The sequence below is a fragment of the Bison bison genome, unplaced genomic scaffold (assembly GCF_000754665.1).
Source record: "Bison bison bison isolate TAMUID 2011002044 unplaced genomic scaffold, Bison_UMD1.0 scf7180017864072, whole genome shotgun sequence".
Classification (NCBI taxonomy): Eukaryota; Metazoa; Chordata; class Mammalia; order Artiodactyla; family Bovidae; genus Bison; species Bison bison.
This window is the reverse complement of record NW_011494644.1, coordinates 3,563,342-3,577,382: the sequence shown is the minus strand read 5'-3', so window position 1 is coordinate 3,577,382 and position 14,041 is coordinate 3,563,342. Positions and strand designations below refer to the sequence as shown.

The 14,041-nt window shown below is 40.0% G+C and overlaps 1 protein-coding gene across 1 annotated transcript in view; it reads left to right on the top strand.

Annotated features, from left to right (window-relative positions):
- DNAH3 (dynein, axonemal, heavy chain 3) overlaps nt 1-14,041 on the top strand; it is a 249,802-nt gene that overhangs the window by 198,009 nt on the left and 37,752 nt on the right. The window contains exon 54 of the mRNA XM_010837413.1: nt 5,376-5,574. Coding sequence (XP_010835715.1) covers nt 5,376-5,574 — 199 coding nt within the window. The remainder of the gene's footprint in view (nt 1-5,375; nt 5,575-14,041) is intronic.

The window sequence follows — 14,041 nt, the reverse complement described above, 5'->3', positions numbered from 1 at the left end:
ATCTTAGTTTTTTGAATGTTGAGCTTTAAGCCAACTTTTTCACTCTCCTCTTTCACTTTCATCAAGAGGCTCTTTAGTTCTTCTTCACTTTCTGCCATAAAGGTGGTGTCATCTGCATATCTGAGGTTATTGATATTTCTCCCAGCAGTTTTGATTCAAGCTTATGCTTCTTCCAGCCCAGCATTTCTAATGATGTACTCTGCGTATAAGTTAAATAAGCAGGATGACAATATACAGGCTTGATGTACTCCTTTTCCTATTTGGAACCAGTCTGTTGTTCCATGTCCAGTTCTAACTGTTGCCTCCTGACCTGCATACAGGTTTCTCAAGAGGCAGGTCAGATGGTCTGGTATTCCCATCTCTTTCAGAATTTTCCACAGTTTATTGTGATGCACACAGTCTATAAGACCTATAACTAACACCAAAAGCATGTCCTTTTCATCACAGAGGATTGAAATGCAAAAGTAGGAAGTCAAGAGATATTGGGGCAACACACAACTTTGGCTTTGGAGTACAAAATGAAGCAGGGCAAATGCTAACAGTTTTGCCAAGAGAACACATTGGTCGTAGCAAACATCTTCTTCCAACAACACAAGAGACAACTCTATACATGGACATCACCTGACGGTCAATACTGAAATCAGCTTGACTATATTTTTTGCAGCTGAAGATGGAAAAGCTCTATACAGTCAGCAAAAAGAAGACCTGGAGCTTACTGTGGCTTATATAACAAGCTCCTTATTGCAAATTCAGCCTTAAATTGGGGAAAGTAGGGAAAACCGTTAGGGCATTCAGGTATGACCTAAATCAAATCCCTTATGATTATACAGTGAAGGTGACAAATAGATTCAAGGAATTAGATCTGGTAGACAGAGTTCCTGAAGAACTATGGACAGAGGTTCATAACATTGTACTGATCAGATTAGATCAGATCAGTCACTCAGTCGTGTCTGACTCCCTGCGACCCCATGAATCGCAGCACGCCAGGCCTCCCTGTCCATCACCAACTCTCGGAATTCACGGAGACTCATGTCCATCGAGTCAGTGATGCCATCCAGCCATCTCATCCTCTGAAGACAGTGACAAAAACCATCCCAAAGAAAAAGTAATGCTAGAAAGCAAAGTGGTTGTCTGAGATATGAGATGCTGTAAAAGTAGCTGAGGAAAGAAGAGAAATGAAAGGCAAGGGAGAAGGGGAAAGATATACACAACTCAATGCAGCGTTCCAGAGAATAGCAAGGAGAGATAAGAAGACCTTCTGAAATGAACAATGAGAAGAAATAGAGGAAAACAATTGAATGGAAAAGACTAGAGATCTCTTCAATAAAATTGGAGATAGCAGGGGAATATATCTTGCAAGGATGGGCATGATAAAGGACAGAAACAGTAAGGAGCTAACAGAAAGAAAAGAGATTAAGGAGAAGTGGCAAGAATACACAGAAGAACTATTTTTTAAAAAAAAAAAGTCTTAATGACCTGGAAAACCATGATAGTGTGGAAACTCACTGAGAGCTGGAAATCCTGGAGTGTGAAGTCAAGTGGGCCTTAGGAAACATTACTACAAGCAAAGCTAATGGAGGTGATGGAATTCCAGCTGAGCTATTTCAAACCTTAAAAGATAATGCTGTAAAATGTGGCCGTCAATATGTCAGCAAATTTGGAAAGTTCAACAGTGGCCACAGAACAGGAAAAGGTCAGTTTTCATTCTAATCCCAAAGAAGGGGAATGCCAAAAAATGTTCCAACTACCATACAATTGTGCTCATTTCACATACTAGTGAGCTTATACTCAAAATCCTTCAAGCTATGTTTCAGCAGTATGTGAACTGAGAACTTCCAGAGGTACAAGCTGGGTTTAGAAAAGGCAGAGAACCAGGCAATGGCAACCCACTCCAGTACCCTTGCCTGGAGAATCCCATGGATGGAGGGGCCTGGTAGGCTGCAGTCCATGGGGTCACTAAGAGTCAGACACGACTGAGTGACTTTACTTTCATGCATTGGAGAAGGAAATGGCAACCCACTCCAGTGTTCTTGCCTGGAGAACCCCAGGGACGGGGGAGCCTGGTGGCTGCCGTCTACAGGGTCGCACAGAGTCGGACACGACTGAAGCAACTTAGCAGCAGCAGCAGCAGGAGAGGAACCAGAGATCAAATTGCCAACATCCATTGGACCACAAAGAAAGCAAGGGAATTCCAGAAAAATATCTGCTTCTGCTTCATTGACTACACTAAAGCCTTTGTGTGGATCACAACAAACTGTGGAAAATTCTTAAAGAGATGGAAATACCAGGCCACCTTATCTGTCTCCTGAGAAACCTGTATGCAGGTCAAGAACCAACAGTTAAAACTTTACATGGAACAACAGACTGGTTCAAAATTGGGAAAGGAGTATGTCAAGGCTATATATTGTTACCTTGCTTATTTAACTTTAATGCAGAGTTGTTGTTCAGTCACTAAATTGTGTCCAACTCTTTCCAACCCCATGGACTGCAGCATGCCAGGCTTCACTGTTCTTCACTATCTTCTGGAGTTTGCTCAGACTTATGTCCATTGAGTTGATGATGCCATCCAACCATCTCATCCTCTGTCACCTGCTACTCCTGCCCTCAATCTTTCCCAGCATCAGGATCTTTTCCACTGAGTTCACTGTTCTCATCAGGTGGCCAAAGTATTAGAGCTTCAGCTTCAGCATCAGTCCTTCCAACTATATTGAGGGTTGATTTCCTTTAGGATTAACTGGTTTGATACTGGAGTGGGTTGCCATTCCCTTCTCCAGGGGATCTTCTCGACCCAAGGATCAAACCTGGGTCTCCCACATTCTTTACCATCTGAGCTACCAGGGAAGCCTAATTGGCTATACATCAATACAAAATAAAAAGTTTAAAGTTAAAAAAAGTGCTGGCTTTAAACTCAACATTAAAACAAAAAACTAAGATCATGCCATCTGGTCCAGTCACTTCATGGCAAATAGAAGGGGGAAAAGGGGAAGCAGTGACAGATTTTATTTTGGGGGGCCCTAAAATCACTGCAGATGGTGACTGAACCATGAAATTAAAAGATGCTTGCTCCTTGGAAGGAAAGCTATGGCAAACCTAAATAGCATATTATAAAGCAGAGACATCACTTTGCCAACAAAGGTCCGTGTAGTCAAAGCTATGACTTTTCCAGTAGTCATGTATGGATATGAGAGTTGGACCATAAAGAAGGCTGAGTACCAAAGAACTGGTGCTTTTGAATTGAGGTGCTGGAGAAGACTCTTGAGATCCCCTTGGGCAGGAGGGAGATCAATCCAGTCAGTCCTAAAGGAAATCAACCCTGAATATTCATTGGAAGGACTGATGCTGAAGCTGAAGCTCCAATATTTTGACCACCTGATGTGAAAAGCCAACTCATTGGAAAAGATCCTCATGCTGGGAAAGATTGAATGCAAAAGGACAAGGGGACAGCAGAGGATCAGATGGTTAGATAGCATCCTCAACTCAATGGACATGAATTTGAGCAAACTCCAGAACATAGTGAAGGACGGGGGAATCTGGCATGCTGCAGTTCATGGGGTTGCAAAGAGTTGAACACAACTTAGTGACTGAACAACAAAAGAGGCCTTTTGAGTCATTTGATGAACAACCTTGCTGGAACCCAGGCCTTACCCCTTAGGAAAAAAGCAGAGCCATCTCAACATTGGGAGGCGTAATGTGACAGTGGGCCAAAAGAAGGCTGAGTGCCAAAGAATTGATGCTTCAAATTTTAGCACTGGAGATGATTCCTGAAAGTCCCTTAGACAGCAGGAAGAGCAAACCAACCAGTCCTAAAGGAAATCAACCCTGAATCTTCATTGTAAGAACTAATGCTGAAGCTGAAGCTCCAACACACACATACATGTAAGAAGGTGGAACCTCATTTTGTTTGCTTATCAAAATAAATCTGCAGGACATAGATTTTGACACACGCTGCTTTTGACATTCTCTTGTGAAATTTCACTTCAATCCTGACTGTGTTATCACTCCCTGGGCTGGGAGACTATCAGAAAATTCACTGAGTGGGGAGCCAGGGGCCCAAAGTTGGAACTTGGCTCAGTGACTAACAAGTTTTGTGGCCTTGGTTAACTCATTTTTCTTCTCCCAAGACCTCATTTTGTTGTTGTTGAAGGAAAAGAATTGGACTGCTAAATACAGTTGTATTTACAGGAGATGGGGTCCAGCCTTCCCCACCCCATCCCCGCCTCTGGCCCCACAGATACCAAAATGCTCAGATGCTCAAGCCCCCACCTTCTGGATCTGTGGTCCCAAATCCACAGTTACAGAGGGCCAACTGTAATCTATACAGAATTTTATGATGTTGATATTTCCTTTTTAAAAAAAAATTGAGATATAATTCACATACCACTAATAGTCACCTTTTAAAATCATGCAATTCAGAGGGTATTTTTTAGTATATTCACAAAGTTATACAGTCATAACCACTATGTAATTCTAGAACATCTTCATCACCCCAAAAAGAAACCTATATTCATTAGTAGTCACTAGCTGTTTCTTCCACCCAGCCCTGTCAGCCACTAACCTACTTTCTGCCTATATGGATTTTCCTTTTATGCACATTTTATGTAAATGGAATCATAGAGCAGGTGCCATTTTGTGTCTATCTGGCTGGTTTCACTTAACATAATGTTCTCCAGGTTTATCCATGTTGTTGCATGAATCATTACTTCATTTCTTTTTATGGCTGAATAATATTCCACTGTATTAGTTTTGTTTTTAAACAAATAAATAATGGACAAAACATATTCTGTTCTCTTTTTCCCAGGACTCACTACCCAGCTCTAGTCTTTATCCCCATTCCTCATCCTTAAACTCTGGCCTTAAACATCACCCTGTCCCCAGATTCACCTCTATCCCATCTCTGAGCTACAGTGCGTCCTAGACTCTCACCCTATCTCTGACATTCTGCCACCCCTCATGCCTTATTCCTCCCCAAACTTGCTGTAATCCCCTTCCCATCTGTCACTCACAGATAGGCTTCATTTTTCACTTCATCTCTCAACCCATTGTTGATCAGTTGGTATGAAGTCACTCGTGACATATACCCCTTGGGAATTAGTTAAAAACCAAAAGCTTGATTCTGTAAAAGACTATAGACCAGGTAAATTCTCAAATGTCCCAGGCATCCAAACCACAGCTCCCAAATGCATGCATGCTTCCCTGCTGCCTTTCAGAGCCATCCTTGCACGCAAACTTCCAGGAGAAGACACTGTCCTGGGAGGACTCTGGGGCAGGAAGCACCTCTTCCCACTTCTGCTGCTTCTCCCAGGGGCAGAACTTGCTTCATCCTCAGTATGCCGGGCGCCGGGCACTCACCCTTTCTGTCCCTGTGCTGCCTACAGAACGAATGCGAAGGGGACTTGGCAGAGGCAATGCCAGCGCTCGAGGCTGCGCTTGCTGCACTGGACACGCTGAACCCGGCAGATATCTCGCTGGTGAAGGCCATGCAGAACCCACCTGGGCCTGTCAAGCTGGTCATGGAGAGCATCTGTGTGATGAAAGGGCTGAGACCAGAGAGGAAGCCGGACCCCAGTGGCAGCGGTAACCCCTTCCAGCACCCTTCCCGACCCAGAGGTGTACACAGGCTGCCCTCTCCTGACAGGAAGGGAGCCAGCATCCCCACTCATCCTGCCCCAAGCCTGCAGGCTGTATCATGGTCTCTTAGGGGAAATAAGATAGGCCCCAGGATACAGATGTACTCACTTGTGTTTCTTCACCATGCTCTCCCCTCTCAGTCAGTAAGGAAAATGCAGGCATCTTTAGGTGAAGCCAAACTCAGTCAAGGCCCCCGCCGACAAACTGTTACACAAATGAAGGTCTTGCGGACAAGAGGACTGATAGGGAGCAAGCACACAGAGCAGTATGTGGGTGAGAGGGAGGGAAAGAAACAAAAAGAGCTAGGACAGAAAGATAAAGGAGAAACAGAAAAAGAGACAGAGACACTGCAAGAGATAACCAGAGGAAAAAGGAGACTGAGACAGACACAGAGAAATGGAGAGAAAGACAGTGAGGCTGAGCAGGAAATGGAGACCTGGACACCTAGATACATGTGGCATGTGTAGGCATGAAGAGGTCATAAACAGAGAAAGAGGTCAGGATGAAAATAAATCTGGAGGAAGAAAGACAAACACAGGGAGGGGTGAGTGGGCGAGTGAGAGACTCTTACAGTGTCAGAGACAGATGACAGAGAAAGATGTTGGCAAGAGAGAAAAGCAGAAATAAGCTAAGACACAGAAAAGCTGAAAGTGAACAATGGAGACAGAGCAGAGACCCTACCCCCCCACCCCCAACCAGAGATACAGAGACATACAAAAATACAGAGTGAGTGGGAAGAAAATAGGCCAGGAAGAAGAGAAATAGAGACAGGAAAACAAAGACACACACACAGAGAATGGCTGTAGGAGGTGAAGTGGAACATGAGCTGCTGGTGAAGGATTAGAGGAAGAAAGGGATAAAGGAGGCAGAGAGTGAAACTGACAGGCCTGAGGAAGACCAGGGTACAGAAACTCAGAAGACGGGAGAAAAGGAATAGTGGGGAGAGAGAGGAAAGTTTATATAATAGAGCCTAGAAGTATGAATAAGTGAAAATTCATTCTTAAAATTTAAATTAGATGTAGAATGTTGTAATAAAATCAGTGTCTTAAAACTGAAAGAAAAAGTGAAAGTGAAGTCACTCAGTCATGCCCGACTCTTTGCGGGTCCCCATGGATAGTAGCCTGCACCAAGCTCCTCTGTCCATGGGATTTTCAAGGCAAGAGTACTTAAAGAGTCTTAAAACTGCACAAGGACTTAAAAACCATCTCATGTGATATTTCTTGCCTTTTGAATCCTTGTATCCTTCAAACAGTCCTGCTATTCCTCCATTACTTCTGAAATGTTAGAAATTCCTGATGCCTCCTTTGAGAGACTCTGGCTTCTGCTTCCTAGTGAATAGCACTCCCTCTTCCTTGGCTGGTTTCAGGACAAAAACCACATGAAGAAATGCAGAGGTGATCAGAAATGGACAAATAGGGAGAGGATGTTACAGGAGACTCTAGGGAAGCATCTGAGGTGTAATAAGTGAGTCTGAGTAAAGATGAGCTAGCCAGTGCTTTTCCACTCTGGCTGTACCCTGGTATACCTGGGAACTTAAAGAATGCTAATGCCCTTGCCCCCGCTCCTAGAGACTTTTATTCCTTTAGCCTAGGGTGTGGCCTGAGCATTAGTATTTTTCTTAAAGCTCCCAGGTGATTCTAAGGCACAGCCAAGATTGAGAACTACTGAAATATGCAAAACAGGGGCAGGTCTCAAAAATCAGTTCTCTTCTTCGATCACTGATGTTGGCCACAGGATGCATCATCCACCTTTCTTATTTTAAAATTGAAGTGAATTTTGTATGTTATTCACAAAATAACTCACAGAATTTAGCCAGTATATTGGGATGGAGCAAAAGCACAAATAAATTGATTTTGTACTTAGTCGCTCAGTTGTGTCCATCTCTTTGAGACTCCTGACTGTAGCCTGATAGGCTCCTTTGTCCATGGGGATTTTCCAGACAAGAATACTGGAGTGGGTTGCCATGTCCTCCTCCAGGGGATCTTCCCAACCCAGGTAGATTCTTCCCACATTGCAGGCAGATTCTTTACCATTTGAGCCACCAGGGAAGCCCAAATTAGTTTTGGATACCGTAAATTTAAATAAAGCAGATCACTTCCTAGGATACAAAGAAAAACTTTCATTGGAAATATTTGTTTAGTGTCTAAGCTTGCTTTAGAAATAGGACATATCTGACCTGTTGTATAATACAATATCTCAAGTACAACTCTTTTTTTTTTTAACTTTTTATTTTGTAGTGGGGTTTAGCTGATCAATATTGTGATAGTTTCAGGTGAACAGTGAAGTGACTAAGCCATACATATACATGTATCCTTTGTACCCCAAGCTCCCCTCTCATCCAGACTGCCACGTAACATTGAGCAGATATTTTTTGATGAGTGGAGCTTGGCAAGGGTTTATCATCAAAAAGAGTGATATTTTTCTAACACATTGACAAAAGGAGCACTTCCTAGGATGGGATCAGGGCTCACTCATTTATTAGCCATCATGAGGGGTGCTAAGGTGAACAAAGGCCCTGTTTCATTTCAGCGCAGGCTGAGGACAGTCCTCTGTCTGGTTGCAAGTCTGCAAGTTGCTTCCCCTACCCTCACTCTTTCTCTGGAGACACTCAGTCACTCACTCACTCACTAGAAGGACTGATTCATCCCAGGGATGACAAAACATGCTCTATCAGACCCACCTCCCATATTTGGAAAAGAATATTCAAAATATTAATACATGCTTATGGATCCAGTTGCCCTCTTCATGTATGACTGGGGAAAAGGGCAACATTCATTAAATTCATGTTAAAAACTGATAATCAAGCAGTATGCCAGATTGTAATAAACACAGAAGGAGCAAACAATTTTTTAAATGTATAATTGATTTACTATATTAGTTTTAAATGTATAACTAGTGACTCAAGATTATTATAGATTATAGGTCTATTAATAATCTATTAATAATCTATTAGGTTATAGATTATTATAGGTTATATAGATTATAGATATTGGAGAAGGAAATGGCAAACCACTCCAGTGTTCTTGCCTGGAGAATCCCATGGACGGAGAAGCCTGGTAGGCTGCAGTCCATGGGGTCGCACAGAGTCGGACACTGAAGCAACTTGGCAGCAGCAGCAGATTATAGATATAATCTATTTATATAGATTATATAAACTTACTATAAAATACTGACTATATTCCCTATGTTGTACAATATATTCTTTAGCTTACTTACTTTAATCATAGCAGTTTGTACTGCATAATCCCCTGCCTTTATATTGCTACTCTCCCTTCCATCTCCCCACTGGTAACCACTACTTTGTTCTCCATATCTGTGAGTCTGTTTCTGTTTCGTTGTATTCATTCGTTTTATTTTTTAGATTCCACATATAAGTGATAACATATAGTACTTGTCTTCCTCTGTTAGACTTATTTCACTAAGCAATGTCCCCCAAGCCCATCCATGTTGCTACATGGCAGTATTTCATTCTTTCTTATAGCTCAGTAATATTCCATTGTATTCAATATCTTCTTAATCCCATCATCTCTTGATGGGCACTTGGGTTGTTCCCATATCTTGACTATTGTAAGTAATGGTCCATGAACATTGGGGTGCACATATCTTTTTGAATTACTGTCTTTGTTTTTTTCCAGATACGTATCCAGGAGTGGAATTGCTGGATCAATTTTTAGGTTTTTGAGGAGCCTCCATACTGTTTTCCATAGTAGCTGCACCAATTTACATTCCCAATAACAGTATTTGAGAGTTACCTTTTCTCCATATCCTCTCCAACATTTGTTATTTGTGGTCTTTTTAATGATGACCATTCTGACAGGTGTGACATGGTACCTCATTGTGGTTTCAATTTGCATTTCTCTAATAATTAGTGATGTTAGGCATCTTTTCAGTGTGTGTTAGCTATCTGCATGTCTACTCAGGAAAAATGTCTATTCAAGTCTTCAGCCCATTTTTTGATTGGATTGTTGTTTTAAATATGGAGTTGTATGAGCTGTTTATAGATGGATATTAGCCTCTTACTGGTCATACAATTTGCAAATAATTTCTCCCATTTCAGTAGGTTGTCTTTTTGTTTTGTTCATCGTTTCCTTTTCTGTGCAAAAGCTTTTAAACTTAATTAGATCCCATTTGTTTAGTTTTGTTTTGCTTTTGTTTCCTTTGCCTTGGGATAAGAATCCAAAAAAATATTGCTATGATTTATATCAAAGAGTGTTCTGCTTATGTTTTCTTCTAGGAATTTTATGGTTTCTAGTCTTATATTTAGTTTTAAATCCATTTTGAGTTTATCTTTGTGTATGGTGTTAGGAAGTGTTCCCATTTCATTCTTTTACATGTAGCTGTCCAGTTTTCCCAGCACCACTTATTGAAGAGACTGTCTTCTCCCTGTTATTTATTCTTATCTCCTGTGCTGTGCTTAGTTGCTAAATCATGTCTGACTCTTTGTGACCCCATAGACTGTGGTCCCCCAGGCTCCTCTGTCCATGGGGATTCTCCAGGCAAGAATACTGGAGTGGGTTGCCATGTCCTCCTCCGGAGATCTTCCCAACCTAGGTCCCCCACATTGCAGGTGGACTCTTTACCATCTGAGTCACCAGGGAAGCCCTTTTTATCTCCTATATCATAGATTAATTGACCACAAGTGAACATGTTTATTTCTGGGCTGTCTATTCTGTTCCATTGATCTTTGCATCTGTTTTGCTTTAATCAGTCCTACACTGTTTTGATTACTGTAGCTTTGTAATATTGTCTGAAGTCAGGGACTGAGATAATTTCTGCTTTGTTCTTTTTTTCTCAATATTGTTTTGGCTACTCAGGGTCTTTTGTTGTTCTATATACATTTTAAGATTATTTTTTCTAGTTCTGTTTTTAATATTTTGAAAGGTTTTTACATTAGATTGCTTTGGGTAATATGGACATTTTAATATTAATTCTTTCAATTCATGAGCATGAGATATCTTTCCATTTATTTGTACCATCTTCAATTTCCCTCCACAGTGTTTTATAGTTTTCACTGTATAGGTCTTTCACCTCCTCAGTTAAGTTTATTCCTAGGTATTTTATTCTTTTTGATGATTTTAAGGAGATTGGTTTCTTGCTTTCTCTTTCACTATTAATGTATAGAAAAACAACAGATTTCTGTATATTAATCCTGTACTCTGCAACATTACTGAATTTATTTTTCAGTTCTAATAATTTTTCATGGAGACTTCAGGGTTTTCTATATATAATATGTGTTATCTGGAAATAATGACAGTTTTCCTTTGTCCCTGCCAATTTGGATGCTTTTGTTTCTTTTCCTTGCCTGACTGCTGTGGCTAGGACTTTGTTTCATTGATCTTTTCTATTTTTATCTCTATTTTATTTATCTTTTTTTGATCTTTATTGTTTCCTTCCCTCTGCTAACTTTGGGCTTTGTTCTTTTTCTCTTTTTCTAATTCCTTTAGTTGGCAGATTAGGTTGTTTGAGATTTTTCTTGTTTCTTGAGGTATGCCAATATCACTATAAACTTCTCTCTTAGAGCTGCTTTTGTTTTGTCCCATAGATTTTGGAAAATTGTGTTTTTCTTTTCAATTGTCTCAAAGTATTTTCTGATTTCTTCTTTGATTTCCTCACCGACCCATTGGTTTTTAGTAGTTTATTTTTGTGTTTTTATCATTTTTCTCCCTGTAATCGTTTTTCTAGTTTCATATTGTTGTGATCAGAAAAAATAAAAAAAGTTTGATATAATTTCTAGCTTCTTAAATTTGTCAAGACTTGTTTTATTGCCTAGCATGTGATCTATCCTGGAGAACATTCCATGAGCACTTGAAAAGAATGTGTATTCTGCTGGTTTGGGTTGGAATTTCCTCTAGACATTGTTAAGTCCGATTGGTCTAATGTGTCGTTTAAGACTACTGTTTCTTTATTCATTTTCTCTCTGGATGATCTAATTACGTAAGTAAGGTGTTACTAAAGTCCCTCCTATTAGTGTATTAATGTCAGTTTCTCCCCTATGTCTGTTAATATTTGCTTTATATATTTGTATGCTCCTGTATTAGGTGCATATATGTTAACAAATGTTATATTTTCTTCTTGTATGGATCCCTTTATCATTATACAATGGTCTTGTTTTTCTTTTGCTATAGACTTTGTTTTAAAGTCTATTTTATCTGATATGAGTGTTGCTACCCCCACTTTTCTTTTCATTTTCATTTTGTGAAATACCTTTATCATCCCCTCATTTTCAGTCTGTGTGTCTTTAGCTCTAAGAAGAATCTCTTATTAGCAGCAGTCTTGTTTGTTTGTTTTTTTTTTAATCCAATCAGTCATTCTATGTCTTTTTATTGGAGAATTTAGTCCATTGACATTTAAAATGATTATTGATAACTATAAACTTATTGAGATTTTTTTTTTACTTCTTTTCTGGTTGTGCTTGTAGTTTTCTCAGTTATTTCCTTCTTTTAGCCTCTTCCCTTATGGTTTGATCATTTTCTTTTATCCTTATGCCCTGTTCCTTTCTATTTATTGTTGTATCTATCATAGATTTTTTATTTTGATTTGTGGTTACCATAGGGGTAATATGTGTTGACCTATAAAGTGTATCTACTTGTTTAAATCTGATAGTCATTTAAATACAAACACATTCTAAAATATTTATATTTTCACTCCCTTCCTCCATGTTTTATGTTTTTGATGTCATATTGTACATCTTCATGTTTATGCCTTAACTGATTATTGTAGATATAGTTGATTAAACAATTTTTTGTCTTTTAATCCTCATACTAGCTTATTTAACTGATTGATCCACAGCCTATACTATATATTTGCATTTATTAGTGGGATTTTCATTTCCTATAAATTCTTACTTCTTGTTATAGTCTTTTCTTTTTCCACTTAAAGAAGACACTTTAACACTTCTTTTAGATTTGGCTAGTATTGATGAAATCTTAGGTTTTGCTTGTCTGATAAGTTTTTATCTCTCCTTCAATTATGAATGATAGTATTGCTAGGAGAGTATCCTAGGTTGTAGGGTTTTTCCTTTCAGGACTTTAAATATATAATTTCACTGCCTTCTGGCTTGCAAAATTTCAGCAGAAAAATCAACTGATACCCTTATGGGAGTTCCCTTGTATGTGACTCTGCCTTTCTTTTGCTGCTTTTAGAATTCTCTATCTTTAATTTTTGCCATTACAATTATGATACCTCTAATGTCACCTCCCAGGGGCACATGTCCCAACCTGATTGCTTTTCCTCCCTTCCTGAACAGCTCCATGTGGATCTTTGTTTACAGCCTTGGTTGTCAAAGAGTCTTCCTGCCAGTCTCCAGTTGGTTTTCAAAGAAATTTGCTCCACATGTAGATGTATTTTTTAATATGTTCATGAGAGGAAGTAAGCTCAGTATCATACTACTCTGCAATCTTGTTGCCCTCCCCGAGAAGGTTACAGCTTTGAGGGAGAAGCACACAGTTAAAACTAAACCAAAAAAAAAAAAATCACAGATTCCCATTTCTGCAATCTATAAAGCATTTATGGATATTCTAGCCTCTGAGATGAAAGAAAATACTCCATAGTTCAGTTCAGTTCAGTTCAGTCACTCAGTCATGTCCGACTCTGCGACCCCATGAACCACAGCATGCCAGGCCTCCCTGTCCATCACCAACTCCTGGAGTTTATCCAAATTCATGGCCATTGAGTCAGTGATGCCATCCAACCATCTCATACTCTGTCAACCCCTTCTTCTCCTGCCCTCAATCTTTCCCAGCATCAGGGTCTTTTCAAATGAGTCACCTCTTTGCATCAGGTGGCCAAAGTATTGGAGTTTCAGCTTCAACATCATTCCTTCCAATTAACACCCAGGACTGATCTCCTTTAGGATGGACTGGTTGGATCTCCTTGCAGTCCAAGGGACTCACAAGAGTCTTTTCCAACACCACAGTTCAAAAGCATCAATTCTTCGGTGCTCAGCTTTCTTCACAGTCCAACTCTCAAATCCATACATGACCACAGGAAAAACCATAGCCTTGACTAGACAGACCTTTGTTGGCAAAGTAATGTCTCTGCTTTTTAATATGTTGTCTAGGTTGGTCATAACTTTCCTTCCAAGGAGTAACCGTCTTTTAGTTTCATGGCTGCAATCACCATCTGCAGTGATTTTGGAGCCCAAGAAAATAAAGCCAGCCACTGCTTTCAGTGTTTCCCCATCTATTTGCCATGAAGTGATGGGACTGGATTCTGTGATCTTAGTTTTTCTGAATGTTGAGCTTTAAGCCAACTTTTTCACTCTCCTCTTTCACTTTCATCAAGAGGCTCTTTAGTTCTTCTTCACTCTCTGCCATAAGGGTGGTGTCATCTGCATATCTAAGGTTATTGATATTTCTCCCAAAAATCTTGATTCCAGCTTGTGCTTCTTCCAGCCCTGCATTTCTCATGATGT